Source organism: Chlorocebus sabaeus, chromosome 3 (genome assembly GCF_047675955.1).
Source record: "Chlorocebus sabaeus isolate Y175 chromosome 3, mChlSab1.0.hap1, whole genome shotgun sequence".
Classification (NCBI taxonomy): Eukaryota; Metazoa; Chordata; class Mammalia; order Primates; family Cercopithecidae; genus Chlorocebus; species Chlorocebus sabaeus.
Window position 1 is genome coordinate 95,316,168 of NC_132906.1, and position 19,031 is coordinate 95,335,198.

The 19,031-nt window shown below is 58.6% G+C and overlaps 1 protein-coding gene across 4 annotated transcripts in view; it reads right to left on the reverse strand.

Annotated features, from left to right (window-relative positions):
• The window catches only part of RASA3 (RAS p21 protein activator 3), a 127,563-nt gene that overhangs the window by 10,285 nt on the left and 98,247 nt on the right, over positions 1–19,031 (reverse strand). For all 4 annotated transcript variants that reach the window (XM_007961021.3, XM_073014542.1, XM_038007934.2 and 1 more), the window contains 9 exons: positions 18,476–18,550; positions 17,485–17,608; positions 15,756–15,862; positions 14,312–14,389; positions 12,380–12,457; positions 11,507–11,580; positions 6,556–6,662; positions 5,655–5,737; positions 2,613–2,821 (listed from right to left, as the gene is read on the reverse strand). In XM_007961021.3, coding sequence (XP_007959212.1) covers positions 2,613–2,821; positions 5,655–5,737; positions 6,556–6,662; positions 11,507–11,580; positions 12,380–12,457; positions 14,312–14,389; positions 15,756–15,862; positions 17,485–17,608; positions 18,476–18,550 — 935 coding nt within the window. The remainder of the gene's footprint in view (positions 1–2,612; positions 2,822–5,654; positions 5,738–6,555; positions 6,663–11,506; positions 11,581–12,379; positions 12,458–14,311; positions 14,390–15,755; positions 15,863–17,484; positions 17,609–18,475; positions 18,551–19,031) is intronic.

Consider the following 19,031-nt stretch of genomic DNA (forward strand, 5'->3'; position numbering starts at 1 on the left):
TTCTCCTGCCTCAGCCTCCCGAGTAGCTGGGATTATAGGCGTCCGCCACCATGCTGGCTAATTTTTGTATTTTTAGTGGAGATGGGGTTTCACCATGTTGGCCAGGCTGGTCTTGAACTCCTGACCTCAGGTGATCCACCCGCCTCGACCTACCGAAGTGCTGGGATTACAGGTGTGAGCCACTGAGCCCGGCCTCATGTCTTTTAATAAATCTTACTTGTCTTATTATGAAAAACCTCCAAAGCTGGGTGTGGTGGCTCACGCCTGTAATCCCCGCACTTCTGGGAAAGGAGAAGTGGCTGAGAAAGGAGAATTGTTTGAACCCGGGAGGTGGAGGTTGCAGTGAGCTGAGATCACACCACTGCACTCCAGCCTGGGCAACAGAGCGAGACTCCATCTAAAACAAAAAAGAAAAGAAAAGAAAATCTACACTGTGCAGAAGCATGTCTTTGACGGCTTCAGACACGGGGGCTCACGGTTAATTTAACATTTGCACTCAGGTGCAACCAACAGGGAGGGCTTGATAGGAATGCGCGGGGCTGTTAATTATTTTTAGCAAATTCTGCCTTGCGCAGAACATGTGAAATATGCTCTTAAATTTAGTAAATACTTTTTAAAATGCCGAAATGCTTCTTATAGCTAAAACAATTCTTAAATCATAAAATTTCTGACGCTTCCGCGATGTTTGCCACACTGATTAGAAACTGTTTCACCAACTTATTTTTGTTTGAAGTGTGGTAGTTTTCCCCTTTTCTTCCCAACCTCTCTTGCAAAAAAAGGAGTGAGTTTCTGCCAATGAATTGAACAGACGTCCAATGTTGTATACACCTTTTGAGCTGAGTAGCTCAGTATTTGGATACTTGGTCATTTGTTTCATTATGTAATTGATAAAATGGCGTCATTTATTCATGTTAGTTCAACCATATATGTATGCTGTCTGGGGATGGGCGGTTATACTTCTGTGTGAGAAATAATTTGTCAGTCTTCAACAGTTTGTAAAAACTTAGTGGTGAGAGCTTCAACATAGAAATAAATAATGAAATGCACTTATCATCAAAAAAGAAAAAAAAAAAAAGGAAAGAAGAAGATGAAGCGACCGACATTAAAACACATCCCTGGCCAGTCAGGGGGTTCATGTCAGTAATCCCAGCACTCTGGGAGGCCGAGACAGAAGGATCACTTGAGCCCAGGAGTTTGAGACAAGACCACCCTGGGTAACACCGGGAGACCCTTACAGTGAGATTTGGACAACATAGTGAGACCCCCTCTCTACAAAAAACAAAATTTAGTGAGCTGGGCGTGGTGGCACCCGCCTGTAGTCCCAGCTACTCGGGAAGGTGACGTGGGAGGATTGTTTGAGCCCAGAAGTTCGAGACCAGTCTGGGCAATGTGGTGAAACCTCGTTTCAACAAAAAACCTTAAAACAATTAGCCTGGAGTGGTGGAGCACAGCTGTAGTCCCAGGTACCTGGGAGGCTGAGGTGGGAGGATGGCTTGAGCCTGGGAGGTGGAGGCCTGAGATTGCACCACTGCACTCCAGCCCGGGCGACAGAACGAGATCCCGTCTCAAAAACATAAAACTAAAAAAGCATCCCTGAGCTGGGAGAGCTGAGGCTGGCTGCAGGTGTGTGGGACAGGGGAGGCTCCCGAGCTGTGCGGTCTCAGCGGCTGGAGACTCTTGGGACCCACAGATCTGCCAAGGCAGCGAGCAAATTCGGCAGATGTTTTCTCGTGGGGAGAAATGGCCTGGAAGGAAGCCTCCTGGGGCTCTGTCCCCGGCAGGGTCGGCTACAGCTGGGGGTGGGCCAGGTTTCCTCTCCTCCCCAGGCTGCAATGCTTCCCGCTCTCCCGGGATTCGAGGATACAGGAGCGCGCTGGCCTCTCCTGGGGGTCCTGGGGCGGTGGCCACGCATGCCTGGACGGCAGCCAGACCTTCCTCCTGAGCTTCAGCCTCTATGTCCACGAAGCAGGATCTAAGGTCCCACCTCAGAGGCTGTGGGAGGATTGAACAGTGGCCCGGTGTGGAGCACAGCTCATCCTCCGCAGGGCCCTTACGTGAGGCCATCAAGTGGCCAAGACAACAGTGAGGTGCATCTCACAGAACATAACCGGGGACGCCAGGCACCCCGGCCTCCTTCTAGGACCGGCAGACATGACCCTAGTCTCTGTGGAACTGCCGGAGGCCCAGCTGACGAGCGGCCGGGAAGACAACGGGCTGCTGCGTCACACGGAATCAAGATGGGTGTCCTGGGCCAGATGAAACTTTCAGGGAGGGGTTTGCTCCCACACTCCTCCTAGAGAAGTAGGATGGCCACGGAGTGGGGAGCCCCTGTTCACCCTGACCTCCCACTCCCCCAGGGCAGGGCCCCAGGAGGACCCTCGAAGGCCTGCAGCACCCTTGAGTCTGCACAGAGCCTTTGAGAGACTGGGCCCCAGATGCCCCCTTGGGTGGGAGGCCCCCTCAGGTGGGAGGCTCCTGGGACGAGGCGAGTGCAGCCTCGTTTATTTGTGGCTTACAGGCAGACATGCACTGTCCACTGGTCCCTCCCTACTTGGCCCCTTGGCCACACTTCCTGCACAGTGCACACGCCGGGCGCCGAGGCACAGACCTACCCGGTGCAGGGCGAGCAGCCTGGAGCCGAGTCCGAGGGCGCCCTACAGCACAGCCAGTGGCCACTCAGGTAGGCGGACGGGTGGTAGACAGTGAGGCGCTTCTGGTTGCACTGGCTCACTTTGGTGAGAATGTCGATCCAGTCCTTGGCCTCCACGCAGTTGTTGGCCTGGATGTACAGCGCGCGCTCCGGCTGGATGACCTGGAACATCTGAGGACGCAGGTGGGCTCAGGACGGTGCACACGAGGTCTCGTGGATGAGCGCATGCAAGCGTCCGCCAGGCACCTGGCTGTCCTCGCTGGAGCCGTAAGAGGGGACGCCGAGGGTGCACAGGCCCAGGCGTCTCGGAGCTCTAAGCCCCAGAAGAGGCCAAGGCTCGGGGGTGCGCGGAGCTCTCTGCCACCCTTAAACCTGACAGCTGCGGCCGTGGGGGATGGAGGTGAGAACTGGTGTGGCTGGAGACATGGCTGGGTGGCCAGGAACAGCTTGACCAAGGTGCTTTATGTGCTGGAGCCTTGGAGGTCTCCACTCAAAAGGCAGAAGAGAGGCCTGTGGCCTCCCCATGAGGCAGGCGTCCACCCACGCGGAGCTCCTGTGGTGTCAGCCCAGGTGGCCCGACCTGCTCAGCTCCTCCCCTACCCGACCAGCCCAGGGTGCTTCCTCCTCTTCCCAGCTGGGGTTAGGGGGCTCCTTTCTCTTGAAGCGTCTCGGGGCAGCAACAACCTTTGCCATTTACTACTCATTCAACACACATGACCAAGCACCAGCACTCTCCTAGGTCCCGGAGACAACGCCTGGCCTAGAGTTTCTGCTGAACCTGCAGCCACCAAGAAAGACTAAACAAGGGCAGGTGTCAGCAGGGGCTGGAAGCGAGTAGTGCTGGTGCTGCGGTTGGGGCTGACTCAAAGTTAGTCAAGCAGGGGGTGGGGGCAAAGGGTATTAAAGGCAGAAGAAATGGGAGGCACAAAGGTCCTGGGGCAGGGGGGACAGGGGTCCTGTGATAGGAGGGATGGGGGTCCCAGGGCAAGGGGGATGGGGGTCCTGTGATTGGAGGAACAGGGGTCCCAGGGCAGGAGTGACAGAGGCCCTAGGATTAGAAGGACGGGGGCCCTGGGGCAGGGGGGACAGGGATCCTAGGATCGGAGGTCAGAAGCTCGCAGAAGGAGCCGGCTCTGCTGCACACAGAAGACAGGTTTTCTGAGCAGGAGGCTGACTGGAGGCTGGGAGGTCTCTTATGTGGGACTTGCTCTTGAGTCAGGAGACAGGGGGACAGTGGCCTTCTCTAGGGGACAGGCCTTCTGCACTGGTCTGGGGAGGATCTGGGGCCTTCTCTAGCAGACAGGCCTTCTGCACTGGTCTGGGGAGGATCTGGGGCCTTCTCTAGCAGACAGGCCTTCCGCACTGGTCTGGGGAGGACTTGGGCTCCAGGTTTCTGGTGAACAGCTGAGGTCTTCTTTACAGAGGCCAGGAGCCACCTGCCTTGCACCTGGCACACGTGTGCAGGTCTCGGACTGGACACCCCCATCCATGGCTGTGATCACCCACGGAGGGCATCCCGGCCATCAACCCAGGCTTGGCCCTGCCTCCAGGAGCAGCCTTCAGAAAGGTTTCCCCAGCTGGTGAGAGTCTGGCCTGGCAGCAGCCCCAGGGGAATTGGGCTCTGAGGAAGTCAGAGGGAATGAACAGCTGGGAACAGGCGGCTGAAACGAGGGGATTATTGGGAATCTATGTGAAGGCTGGAAGTGCTTCCAGGACATTTCCACACTACTTCCTCCGAGGGATGGTCTCAGGGCCGGGTCCCGGCCATCCCCTCAGTCACAGGCACTGAGCCCACACCCTCCTCTTCCCACCGCCCCCTCTTCCCAACCCTCCTCTTCCCACACCCTCCTCTTCAAAATACTCTACAAACTTAGGCCTTTTGCGGGATCCGTCTGGACTGCCCGTGAATAACACGCTAGCAGAATTCTGCCCACAGTAAGGAACGTGCATTGACTTTGGCACGAGGCCCAGGGACTGTGCCTTCCCTGCAACTGTTCTATGGCCCTGACGCTGCAGTCGGGGCACAGGAGGCTCGTCCCAGCCAGCACGTGTCAGGGTACAGGGTCAGCCTCAGGATGGCACAGATGGCGGGGGCACTGAGTCACCGGGAAGAACGTGGCCAGTGGCTGACTCTGGGAGGCCACCACACAATGACAATACCATGGACACCTCTAGGGGATTCCTGCCAAAAATTCATCATCAGAACCTGCCACGTCGGCACAAACCCACAGGGAGGGACGTCCACAAAACCGAAGGCCTGCACACCTCAAAAATGCCAAGGCCACGACACACAAAGAAAGGCCGGGAGTGTCCAGTCGGCCAGACCAAGGGGCAGCAGAATGCAGTGTGGACTAGATCTGGAGAGGAAGAAACCACAGCCGGAGGAACAGGACCAGACGGCGGCAAATGCAAACGCGGCCGTGCCGGAGACGCCCGATGGGCGGCTGCTGTGGTTTCAGGGTCCGCACTGTGGGAAACACTCAGAAGCGTTGATACCGTTCAGAAAAGCACAGGCAGGACCCGTGGAGGGAGAAGGAATGAATGTGACTGGGGAACGAGGCCACATGTGGGTCTGGGTCAAGCGTGTGTGAAAAGTGCTTGTTCTACTCGTGCAACTTCTATAAATTCAAAATTATATCGAAATAAAAAAGCTTCCAAAAGGAATTCCAGACGGTCCCAAGCCTGCTTCTGGGATGTCTTTGACGAGGGCACCTTGACCTTGGGGACCCTGCGGGGGACGTCCCCTGGAGCAGCTCAGGCCCCACCTTCCGGCAGGTTCCACCCCACCCTGGTGACCCCGGACACAGAGAGTGTGGCTGCTTTGAGGCGAGATTCCGACATAAACTCTCCAGCACCTGGTGAGCACCCCCAGTAACACGGAGACTGAGAAGCCTGGAGTGCAGAGGGTGGGGAAGGGTGAGCCCTGGGCCAGGCACGGGAAGAGAACAGAGAAAACCTGGCCAGGCCTCAACCCGAAAGAGAGGCTTGGGGGCACCACACTCACGTTTTTCATTTTGAAAGACTCCTCCTCCAGCTTCTCCACTGCCAGGATGTTCTCGATGGGAATGCTGTAGAGAGGCTGGTCCCCTGCGGCAGGGAGGGGGGGTTGGCAGATGCGGCCCTGCTGTCCCGGCTGGGGTATGGTGGGGCTGAGGGGTCTCTACCGGGGGATCTCTGCCTGGGGGGGGTCTCTGCTAGGAGGATCTCTGCTAGGGGTCTCTGCTGGGGGTTCTCTGCTGGGGGTCTCTGCTGGCAGGGGGATCTCAGCTCAGGGTGGTCTCTGCTGGGATGTTCTGAGCACGAGGAGGTGCCCCACATTCCTCTCCTTGGGCGTGATGGCTGAATCACTGACAGGCTGCAGGTGCGGAGGCTGAGGGGGCCTGGGACCCACCCGGCCCTGCCACGCACCCAGGCTGGGCCCAATCCTCGCATCCTCACTGCTGCTGTGGCCTCAGGCTCTGTCCCCAGAACATGTCCCCGTTCTCGTAGGGAGAAACGGCTCGATATTTACTAATCCAGATCTGAGCCAGCATTTCTGACAGCAGTGGGCAGGAGGTGGTGGGAAGCCCCGTCTACCTTGGGGGAGCAGCACCCTGGCCGTGACGAGGCGACCAGAGGAGGAAGGGACGTGGACGGAAAAGCACCTTACTGATGCGGTCGGCTCTGCGTTTACTGGTTCTCTGGGGAAGCAGGTTTTCCTCACTTTCCAGCAGCAGGTCTGAAAGACCCCTTCAGGGATCTTTGAAGGCAGAGCCGCAAGCAGAGGGCTCTGGGTCACTGCGACCCCAGGCTCTGCCGGCAGCACCAAATCCTTCCTCCCCTCAGTTCTCCCCGTGAAAAGCAGACTCAGTCCCAGGGCCCAGCACGCTCCGGCGGGAGCCCAGGAACGTGGCCTTGCTCCTTACCTTTGCTTTTGTGGTAGGTAAATTCATGGTTGGTCAAGCGAAACCATCTCTTCTTAAAATTCTTCATCCCAAAGCGCTTCCGTCCTTGCGCCCTCTTGATCATGAGCCTGTGGGAAGAGCACAGGGCTGAGGTCCGGGCCTCAGCCACCTCCCTGCACAGGTGCAAAGCCACATCCCCCAATGTTGTGCGTTCTGAGACCTGAGGCGGGCAGTGGATTTTCCGTATCTTATCATTTTACTCCGAGTGATGAGATTAAAATTGGAAGGCAATGCCTCTCCTTTGAAAAGTTGAGCACTGACTGCTTTGAGTCACCAGTTGGTGATGGCACCAGGTTTCAGGAGATCTCCAACCCTCCCGCCTCCCACACTGAACTTTCAACAGCGGTGCCGCCGGACATGCCAACACGTGATGCTCCCATGGAGGACCCAAGGCCGTGGGCTCGGGGTCAGGGGTCAGGGTCAGGGTGGGCCACAGGCTGGGGGTCAGGGGTCAGGGCAGGCAGCGGGCTCGGCGTGGGGCGGGCAGCAGACGCCCACAAAACCCGCACCTGTGGTGTGCAGGAGTCACGCCCCGGTGCCTCTGCCAGACCAAACCTGCCCCCCTCAGGGCCAGCCCTGCTGTGGCAGAAGGCGCCACTGGGCCACGTCCTCAGGAGATGTGGGGAGCCGGAGACAGGACGGCCACCGAGGATGCAAGGCCTCAGCGAGGACGACCTTACGCCTTGCCCCAGGCAGGGTCTGCAAACGCGAGGACAACCTTAGGCCTTGGCCCAGGCAGCATCCTCGACCGTGAGGACGACCTTAGGCCTGGCCCCAGGCAGGGTCCTCCAACGCCCTCCTGGCAGCCCAGGGCCCTCCGAGGCTCGGCCTTCATCGCCGGATGCAGTCCCTGACCAGAACTGGTGGCCGAGCTGGAGGAGAAGAAAGTGGCCGGACAGAGTGGCTGGAGGACAGAGGTGGGAGCTGAGAAGGAGGAGCCAAGCTGGAGAGACAGGATGGGGAGGTGGGCGGGGGAGACGCACACTCAGAAATCGGAATGAGGGGCTTTGGGCAACTACACAGCCAGATGTGGCCAGAGAGCTGCGGACGTACATGGGAGGGTGCGGAAGCCGCTGGGAGCCGCTGGGACAGCGCAGTTCACAACCAGCGGATGCAGAACGCCATTCATTCCGGGGATTCGCAGGCAGGAAGTCAGCCCCGGAGGCTGTGGAGGACCAGCGGGACGCAGCCGGACGTGCAGGGCGGGGCCCACACAGACAGGTGGGGGGACCAGGAGCTCCACGGGGTGCCGGCTTCCTTGAGGGCAAGGGGACGCCTCTGACAAGACTCTGGACCACGCAGCAGTTAGATTTGAGTGGTAGTCTTGTTATAAATGTGTTTGGCTTTAGGATTTTTTTAAGAACCCCAACTTTCTGAGAGCCTTCAGTGGATGAGGCTGCATGTGAATTTTATACGCAGGTTTCCAGGTCAAGGCAGCGCTGAGTGGAGAGAAACCGGTGGCTCCTCACTGCACGGCTCTGGTCTGGGCGCCTGGCTCTCCAGGAGTCAGTTTTCTAACCGGGACCATCGTGTGTGGGACGGGGAGGCAGGAGCCACGGCTGAGCCGGAAGCCTCAGGCTAAAACCAACTCGGCCCCGCACGGCCACAGCCAACTCAACTCAGCAAACACAGGCTGCACTGCAGAGGCCCCGTCCCCGGTCCTATGTCCCAGTGGGTGAGGACAACTCAACTCAGCAAACACAGGCCGCACTGCAGAGGCCCCGTCCCGGTCCTGTGTCCCAGTGGGTGAGGACAACTCAACTCAGCAAACACAGGCCGCACTGCGGAGGCCCCGTCCCCGGTCCTATGTCCCAGTGGGTGAGGCCAACTCAACTCAGCAAACACAGGCCGCACTGCGGAGGTCCCGTCCCCGGTCCTGTGTCCCAGTGGTGAGGACACACAGCCCCAAGAAACGACAGAGGTGTGGGAGCACAGCGTGAGCCCTCAGGAACCATGGTCATCACCACCTCCACACATGGACAAACATGGCCAGACACACCTGCCACCAAGGGCTGAGACAGCAGAACCGAGGCCTCAGGACGGCCCACGCTTGCACAACCAAGGGCGGCCCTGGGTTTGAGGACGTGACAGAGCTGCAGTGCCGGAGGAGAGGCTGATCCAGGGGACCGGAAACTCGAGGGTCCTGAGGGACCCAAACCTTGGCCTGAGCCTCAGGTGGTGCAGCTTCTGGAAGGAGCTGGTGGAGCCCAGGGCACCTGGGAGGTGCTTGTCCTTGAACGTGTATCTACAGCAGCTTCTCAGCATCAGGCACATAAGCCCTGAGTGTCTTGTGTTGCTTTAGGGATTATAGGATGAATATTTGTTGCTTTTAAAGTTGTGAATTTATGAAATGTAGAAAGTAAAAAGTTCCTCCTCAAAGTTTCTTGTTAAAGAATAAATCATATTAAAAATAATAGTTTCTTTTAAAGCTAACTTCCTTCAAGTCTCCTTGCTTTGCGCTAATAACTCTTTGTTAACTAATCTCTATCCTATGTAGCTGCTGGACATGCCCACAGGCTTGTAATACATTCTGTGTCCTTGTACCTTAACCAAGATATTTGTGTTAGACGTACTAATAGGCATGTCCCAGCTCACAGCCTATGCCCCTTCCTTATTTAAAAATATTATTATTTTTCTACCTATTTAAAAAAGTTTTAAATCATTAGCCAGTCAGGTTGTAATTTAGATTGCGAGGTCTGGCTCCAGCCAATGGAGACAGGACACACAATAGGACCTCATGCGTAAGGAATCAATATTCTGGCATCTCTTTATTCTATGTGTGCCCTCGCCATTATTCCATCTGCGAGGGACACCCTTTCTGCAGAAAGTAAAAATTGCCTCACTAAAAGAACTTTTTGTCTAAATGCTAATTTTCCCTTATGGCACCGAAGAACAAACATTTTGCATTTCTAACATGAAATGTGTGTATTACAAATGCTATTGGTTAATATATGATTAAGTTAAATGAAAGTGATTTTAAGAAAAATAGCAACGTAACTAATGCTGCCACTGGGGTATGGTCCACCAGTGACCCAGGGATGTTCCAGGTTTGAGCAAATGGCTCTAACAGAGTATCCACAAAAATAGACAAATGGGACTTAATTAAACTAAACAGCTTCTGCACAGCAAAATAAATAACCAACAACGCAAACAGATAACCTGCAGAATGGGAAGATATTTGCAAACTACAGATCCAACAGGGGACCAATAGCCACAATTCAGAAGGAACTCAAAGAGCTTACCAATAAATAAATAAATAAATAACCCATTTAAAAGTGGCCAAAGGACGTGAATAGACATTTTTCAGAAGAAGACAAATGGCCAACAAACATACGATATAAAGCCCAGCGTGGCTCATCACCCGAGGAATGAGAACCAGAGCCGCCTGACCCCTACCTCACGCCAGGCAGAACAGAGCCTCCTGCAACCCCAGCTCATGCCAGGCAGAATGGAGCCTCCTGCAACCCCAGCTCACAGCAGACGGAGCCACCTGATCCCAGCTCACGTCAGGCAGAACAGAGCTGTCTGCGACCCCAGCTCATGCCAGACGGAACGGCGCTGCCTGCAGCCCCAGCTCACGCCAGGCAGAACAGAGCCACCTGACCCCAGCTCACGCCAGGCAGAACGGAGCCACCTGACCCCAGCTCATGCCAGACAGAACGGCGCTGCCTGCAGCCCCAGCTCACGCCAGGAAGAACAGAGCCACTCGACCCCAGCTCACGCCAGGCAGAACGGAGCTACCTGACCCCAGCTCATGCCAGGCAGAACGGAGCCACTCGACCCCAGCTCACACCAGGCAGAATGGCTGTGATCAAATAAAATGCGTAAGAATGACAGACGCTGTCAGGGCTGTGGAGGACGCGAGCGCCTGCACGCTGTGGGGAATGGAAATTAGTGCTTAAGGAAACCCACGGAGATTTCTCAAAGAGCTAAAAGCAGAGCCGCCATTCGATCTAGCAATCCCACACAAAGGAGGAGCAATTACCATAAAGACACGTGCACACGTACGTTTCCCACTGAACCACTCACAATAGCACAGACACGGAATCCATGTGTCCACCAACGGGTGACAAAATGTGGCATAAATACACCACAACATGCTACTCCGCTGTCAAGAAGAAGGAAATCGTATGTTTTCCAGCAACATAAATGGAGCTAGAGGTTGTTATCTTAAGGGAGATGGCTCAGAAACGAAAAGCCAAATGCCCCTTGTTCTCACTGGTACGTGGGAGCTAAACACGGCAGGGCGGGGCTCTCTGGGACACGTACTGAGGCCTCACAAGGGTGGGAGGTGAGAGTGGGAGAGGAACGAGAAACTACTCAGTGGGCGCAAAGTCTCTGTTCAGGTGACGGTTACACTCGAAGCCCCGTCCAATACAACTGCATTTGTGCCCTTAACATGTGTGCAAACACATAAAAATACAGGAGCATGGGCCACACCAAGCAGAGCAAAGCCCCGACCGGGAGCGGGAGCTGGGCCACAGGACGGGGTTGGAGGAAATGGGCAGATGTGTCAACATCTATGTAAGGAAGGGTGATGGGCTCTGACGCTCCAGGGTCCACTGGGTGGAGGCCGAGGGAGGACAGGCCTGTGCCAGAAACATGGGGTGGCTGTGGAGCATAGACGACCCCGTCCAAGGTCAGCGAGAAGGCAGTGGAGGGGTCCCAGGCTGAAGGCGCAGGGGCCAGGCTCCCAGGGCCGTCCCCTCTGACCCTGGTTCCCCTGGAGGGAAGGCCGGCCCCAAGTGTGGGTGTGGACGAGGCGGCCAGTGGTACAGAAATCGCAAGGCTGGTGGCCAGCAAGGGAGGAGGCTGTCCCCGACTAGGGAACCTTCTGGAATGTGCTGGGTGCTCGGGGGACTGGGGGCCCCCATCCCTTTCTCCCCTCCTGCCCTGCCGGACGCTGCCTTACCCTTCTTTAAGCAGGATGGGCTGCTCGACACTCTTGGGATCTCTTCTCCCCGAGGACGAAATCAGATCCAAGAACTAACACAGGAAGAAATCAGGTCACGGGGAGGAAGCCACACATCCGACGCGCACGGCTCTCATGACAACAGCGTCGGCAGCTGCTGCCTCCTTTCTGATGCCAGTGGAGACAGAATTTGGGGAAGTCCTTCCCTGAGGGCCGAGGGGCCTCTGCCCCCCACTGAGCCACCCCAGCCCTGGCTCTGCCCCCCACTGTGCCACCCCAGCCCCGACTCTGCCAGGGAAATCTCAGGTGAGAAGCTCAGGCAACACCTGGGGATCAACCTGCATCTCCAGAGGCCGCCCGGGGGGACTCTAAGTGGGGAATCTGGGTCCCAGCAGCGAGGCCCACGGGTCCCTGACTGTGGGGAGGAGCAGAGCCCTGGGTCTGGACGTTCCCCCCACGCATGGCGTTCCTGACAGTGGGTAAGAGCAGAGCCCTGGGTCTGGATGTCCCCCATGCACGGTGTTCCTGATGCTGAGTCTGTGGCCCCAGGGCTCCACGACTACAGCCTGGAATGAGTCCAGCCCCCACACACACTGAGGTGGGACGCGCCCTCGGCTGGGGGTCTCAGACACAGAACGAGATGGGCGAGGGCCCCTTCTTGGCCCCAAAGGTGGTCACGCCAAAGAGTTTATCGACTGCCGGAGGAGGAGGTGTCCCAGGACTCGGGACAGGGCTGTCTGGGCAGCGAACGCCCTTATTGTTTAAAATTGCTAATGACCAAGTCTGTGTCATGTGGGTTCCAGTTCAATTTTAAAAGAGCAGCTCTGTCTCCTGGGCACAGCACCGGCTGTTGGACAGGGAGTCAATACTTACGTTCTTCACCGCATCAGCGTATTTCTGCTCATTGAAGAATTCATAAAATGTAGCCATGTAGGACTCCTTAAAACTCGCCTAAAATGAAACAGGGATCACTTGGGAACAGCCCGAAGTACCTCGGCTCCTGGACCAAATCTGAAAAAGCTAGAGGCAGGAACTGCTCAAGCCTAAATAACGATAACAGGAGAAGAACCCCGTGTTACTGGGGAAATGAGAGCCCACAGGGCTGCCCAGGGGATGAACTGCAGAAATCGCTCAGGCACCAAGGAAGACCATCAGACCTGCCAGTGCCCGTGAGGTCTCCAAGCGCCCTTTGGCATCAGTGACTCTGTCCCGGCCCCGGGCCGCCCCTCACACCTGGGTCCCAGGCTCACGAAGAGGTCCGCTGGGGCCCAGACGTGGCTGCCTGGGAACCTGTAGTCCTGGGCCAGGGTCCCGGAGCCACCATGCCCGTCTCTCGCCCGTGGGGCATAAGGGCCGCTCTGAGGCGGGAAGAGGCGGCAGGGAGCTCTGTCACACGGGGAAGTGGAGGCACCCCAGGGATTCAGGGGGGGCCTTTGCAGCCACCATTCCTGAGGCTCGACCCCAAGTTCCTGTCATTTCCACACTGAGGTCACTGCACGGTTCCCTGGCTCGGAAATGAGCTGGGGTTGGTGCAGACCTCGGAGAAGGAACAGGTGCCTGTTATGGAGTTTCCAGCCCACAGAGTGGGGCCTGGCTGGTGGGGAAGAGCGGTCGGCCACCTTGGCCTGCCTGCGGGTGCGGCTCGTCTTCCACTCACTCGGACTCAGAAAATCCCAACGTTTGTCCCAAGGGGGCTGCTCCTCCAGTGGGGGCCCCTGCTCCCCAAAGCCCTCATCTCCACCCGGGCCTCACCAGGAACAGGGAACCTGGAGGCTGCGGCATCTGTGCACCGTGGCCCAGCCCTCTCCAGACGGAGCCCCAGGGGCGCCCATCTGTGCACCGCGGCCCAGTCCTCTCCAGATGGAGCCCCAGGGGCGCCCATCTGTGCACCGCGGCCCAGCCCTCTCCAGACGGAGCCCCAGGGGCGCCCATCTGTGCACCGCGCCCCAGCCCTCTCCAGACGGAGCCCCAGGGGCGCCCATCTGTGCACCGCGGCCCAGCCCTCTCCAGACGGAGCCCCAGGAGCGCCCGAAGGCATCAACCTGCCCTGGCCGGGCCCCTGCAGGGACAGCCTCGGGCCCCACCATGAGTCCCCGGCACCCCTCGAATGTCAGCTCTGACCCCCTCAAACACACAAGGTGCTCTCAGGGGGAAACGGGGCAGACACTTGAGGGACCCTCAGCCCGGCGGCACCACATCCGGTCTGAAGGGAGGAGGATGGACGACAGAGGTTCATCTCCCCAGGGAGAGAGGGGCCCCGGGAGGAGGGGGCCGCGTGGGGAGGATCGAGCCATATGGGGAGGAGGGGGACTGCGTGGGGAGGAGGGGGCCATGTGGAGAGGAGGGGGCCGCGTGGGGAGGAGGGGGCCGCATGGGGAGGAAGGGACTGCGTGAGGAGGGGGCCGCGTGGCGAGGAGGGGGCCGCGTGGGGAGGAGGGGGCTGCGTGGGGAGGGGGCCGCGTGGTGGGGGAGCCTCCAGCACTGCGATGCCCAGGAGGCCCCAGGTCAGGCCACCTGCCCGGTCCGCTCGGCCACGTCCCACTCCTGACAGGTCAGAGGCTGCTCCTGCCACGGGGCCGGTGAGGAGCCACAGGCTCCCGAAAACAGTCACGGGTTCACTTTGGGAGGGAAGAGGCGGGTGGGACGGGGACACTGGGGTCCTGGGCTTCAGGAGAGGATGTGGTGCCAGCTCTGATTCTCGATCTCGATCTAACTCTCAAATGTGGGAGGTTTTCATGTGTATTTACTGAAGAGAGAAAAGAATCAGTTGTCCCTAAAAAGAGAAAATGAAGAACAGAGACTCACAGATTTGGACTTGGACAGGCTGCCGAGGGTCTGAACGGTCTTGGAGATCAACGTCAGCGTCCTGGACGTCTGGGGGTCCTGGGGAGGCGGGAGCGAGAAAGGTCTGTGTCAGCTTTACAGAAATACTGTGACTGTCTCAGGTCACCCAGGGGACGAAATGCAGGAGTCACCTCCGAGCTGCTGTGACTTGTGCATGAGCTGCGGAGAAACGGGTAGCGACGCAGATGGGACTGGAGGAGGCGGGTATCCCAGTCTCAGGAGCTGCTGAGACCGTCTCGCAGGCAGCATCCGATGGCACCGTGGGGACCCACCCTCTTGGCCCAGCATGCAGGATGCGTCTCAAAGTCGAAAGCATCAGGCGGAGTCATGGCTCTGGGGCGCTGAGTCTCAGGGTGCTGAGTCTCCTGGCCCTGCCTGGGGCTCATCTCAGCCTTCATGAGGTTTGAAAGTTCAACTTAGAAGTGCTGGGGGCCAGGCTTGGTGGTTCACACCTGTAATCCCAGCACTTTGGGAGGCCAAGGCAGGTGGATCACTTGAGATCAGGAGTTCGAGACCAGCCTGGCCAACATGGTAAAACCCCATCACTACTAAGAATACAAAATTAGCTGGGCATGGTGGCACACGCCTGTAATCCAAGCTACTAGGGAGGCTGAGGCACGAGAATTGTTTGACCCCAGGAGGCAGAGGTTGCAGTGAGCTGAGATGGTGCTACTGCACTCCAGCCTGAGTGACAGAGCAAGACTCCGTCTCAAAAAAAAAAGAAGTGCTGGGGAATGGGCCATCCCTCACATCCCCTCGCCCTGGCCATCTCCTTCCAGCTCTGCCACCTGCACATGCAACACGGTCACCCCAGATCCCTGCACCCTGAGAGCCGTGGCCCCAGCAACCACATTGGGGCCTAGAGCAAATCACTGCTGAATAGGGATCTGTTGACTCAATACACGGATGATACGCCGATCATCAATACTCCATATGTGATGGGCAGGGGAGGAGAGCATGGCAGTGACCAGCAGCTAAACCCTGGTCAAATCGTCCACTGCTTTTGTGACATTGTCTCAATTCCCCCAGAACGTACACAGCTTAAATAGGTCGGTGAACCAGCTGCAACGAGGACGTTCTGGGACCCGGCGCATCCACCAGCACTCCCCACGCACCATCCACACACTCCACGCACACGGCACACGTACTCCGCATTCCCCACGCCTTCCACACTCCCCACAGTCCACACGAACTCCACACTCCCCACGCAATCCCGCCTTCCACACGTACTCCACACATTCCACACACACTCCACACACACTCCACACACACTCCACACACACTCCACACTCCCCACGCACTCCACACTCCACAGGGTCGGCCCCCACAGCCACACAGATGCCCTGACTCAGGCCACAGTCCCAGGACAGCTCAGAAAGCCTCGGTCCCTCAGCCAGTCACTCACCGTGTGGTGCGGCGTGAGCTGGAAGAGGTTGGGGGAGAGAATGGCAGGCGCAAAGAACCTCAGGAAGATGAAGCTGCTCACTGCGGTGTACCTGACGTCCGGGTCACCTGCGGGAGACAGAGGTGGGGTGGCCCTTTCCCTCTGGCACAGTGGCCCCCGAGGGTCCGCAGGGAAGTCCTGCCACAGTCCTGGATCTCTCTCCACCTGTGTCTCTCTCCCTCTGTCTCTTTTTCTCTGTCTCTATCTCTCTCCCTGTCTCTCTTTTTCTCTCTTTCTCTCTCTCCCCCTCTCTCCATCTCTTTCTCTGTCTCTCTTTCTCTGTCTCTATCTCTCCCTGTCTTTCTCTGTCTCTCTCTCTCTCTGTCTCTATCTCTCCCTGTCTTTCTCTGTCTCTCTCTCTCTTTCTCTGTCTCTGTCCGTCTCTCGTCACCACCATACAGCGCAGCACCTTTGGTGCCCGTCACAGACTCATTCCACGGTGGTCTGTGCTCATCCGGGTGAGAGGATGTGTTTTATCTCTTCACTTCCACCTTGTTCAAAGTGGGTCTGGGGCTGGGAAGTGCTTGGGAACTGCCTCCCTGAGACCCCTGGGCCCCTCGGCCAGGGCTGTCTGATGTCCTGAGAAACAGGGGTGGGGACAGCGTTTGACTCCTGGGGACACAGAAGCGTGGATGGCTCTGCAGGGCCATGGCCACCCTAGGGGTGTCTGTAGCTATCCCAAGGCCACAGGACACGCAAGGAAGGGAGAAGCCAGGCAGCAGGGCCCTCGCCGAGCCTCTCAGCAGCCCCAGATCCTGAGTCCCGGCGGGGCCTTGAGCATCGCAGGAGACGGGGGGGTGCAGGCGCCTCCTCGAGGGTCGGCAAGGTTGAGAAGTTTGGGGGCCAGATGCCCAGGTCCCTGGGGGATCTCTAGCTTGGGGGTTTGAAGAAGGGGCAGCTCCCCCAGGGGTCCTGTCTCCTCGAAGACACGGGCAGGCAGAACCCCCAACACCACTCTGGGCCCTGCCCCACCAAAAAAGAAACCACTGGGAAAACCCGGGGGGCCACATCAGGAAAATTCACCTGACAAAGCCCGGCCGGCCTTCCCGGCCCCCCGAGAGACCACTGCGGTCATGAACTCCAGGGCTGGGGACCCCCGAGACCACTGCGGTCATGAAGTCCAGGGCTGGGGGCCCCTGGAGACCACTGCGGTCATGAACTCCAAGGCTGGGGACCCCCGAGACCACTGTGGTCATGAACTCCAGGACCGGGGCCCCCCGAGACCACTGCGGTCATGAACTCCAGGGCTGGGGACCCCCGAGACCACTGCGGTCGGGAACTCACAGTGGTCCCAAGACCACTGCGGTCATGAAGTCCAGGGCTGGGGGCCCCTGGAGACCACTGCGGTCATGAACTCCAGGGCTGGGGCCCCCCGAGACCACTGCGGTCGGGAACTCCAGGACTGGGGCCCCCCGAGACCACTGCGGTCATGAACTCCAGGACTGGGGCCCCCGGAGACCACTGCGGTCGGGAACTCCAGGGCTGGGGACCCCAGAGACCACTGCGGTCGTGAAACTGGGGAACACTGGCCCAGGCACAAAACCCTGGAAAAATCCAGCCTCTGAACTGGGGCTCATGCCCCCACAATTCTAGTCCAGCGAGGGCTGCGGGGGATTCTGCCTGGGTGGGAGTTGCCCTGCACGGGGCCGTGGCCATTTCTCCGCAACACGAGGGTGTCCGGGGCACTCACCCTGGAAGCGCTTAGCTGCCGCCTCCCGCAGCGAGAAGAATATGTCGCACATGACGGTCGGGCAGCTCACCCCGGACTCGGTGATGGCGTGGAAGACGCGGTCCACATACTGCCGTAGGTTTTCCTGCAATGGGACACGGCACTGGGACCCACTGCCGAGGCTGCCCGCAGGTGCGTGTAGCACCAGCACACACCCAGGGAGGGGCGCGTGGGGAGGGGCTGAGGGCGGGCGCAGGGCAGCCACAGAAGCAAGACACGTGTGAACAGCCACCCCCTGGAAATCTGTGCTGGGAGCTGTGGCGATTCACGCGTGAAAATCACTACACCCTGTTCGGGGCGCCACGTCTGCTCCCCAGCTCTGCCCCGACCTTGTTTACTGAGTGGGGAACAGACACTCACTAGAACGTGCCTGCCCGAGGCAAGAGCTCTGTCCAGTCATTTACACACAGAGATGACCAAACAGCACAGTCTGCAACACGTATCATGTGAAGTGACTAAAATGTTGGGGCAAGTTCAACATCAGGGAGTTTTGTTGTTTTAAAATGCGGGACACAGCTCTGGGGACAGCCTGGGGAGGCGGGGAGGCCATCTTGTCCCAGGAAAAGGCAGGGGCAGGAGCCATCGCCCCAGGGGAGGCAGAGCTGGGTGTGCAGGGCAGACCCTCCAGGGGAGGTAGAACTGGGTGTGCAGGGCAGACCCTCCAGGGGAGGCAGAGCTGGATGTGCAGACCAGATCCCCAAGGGGAGGCAGAGCTGGCCAGGACACCCCAGGGGAAGCAGAGCTGGGCACACAGGCCAGGCCAAAGGCAGTGGCTGAGGCCTCCCAGCAGTGCAGCCAGCATACTGTAGCCAGGTGAGGCAGGTATCCCTACGCCCGGTCCTGCGCCCACCCCAACCAGGGTCATGGGGTGAGTCAGACCTTCCAGGCAGCCACCGGCTGAAAGACCCCAAGCAGGTGACTGGCTTTGGTTTCGTTCATGAACAAAACCTACCATGTTGTTTTCAAGGTTTTCTCCATCTTTCAGCTTCACGGGGTCTATTTCACAGGGTTTGTGGCTCTGGCATATCTGGGGAGAGGTTTAAGACAGGGCTCTGTGAGTGGGTTCTGGGGGCACAGGCAGGGAGGGAGGAGGGGGGCTCAGGCCTGGCTGAGATGCAGACCCTGAGCCTCATCCAGAAAATGCCGCGACAGCTCCCCGAACGTGGCCACTGGCATGGAGGGGCACAGAGGGGCACAGTGAGGCACAGAGGGGCACAGTGAGGCACGGTGAGGCACGGAGGGGCATGGAGGGGCGCGGAGGGGCACGGAGGGGCGCGGTGAGGCACGGAGGGGCGCGGAGGGGCATGGAGGGGCACGGTGAGGCACGGAGGGGCGCGGTGAGGCACAGAGGGGCATGGAGGGGCGCGGTGAGGCACGGAGGGGCACGGAGGGGCGCGGTGAGGCACGGAGGGGCGCGGTGAGGCACAGAGGGGCATGGAGGGGCGCGGTGAGGCACGGAGGGGCACGGAGGGGCGCGGTGAGGCACGGAGGGGCGCGGTGAGGCACAG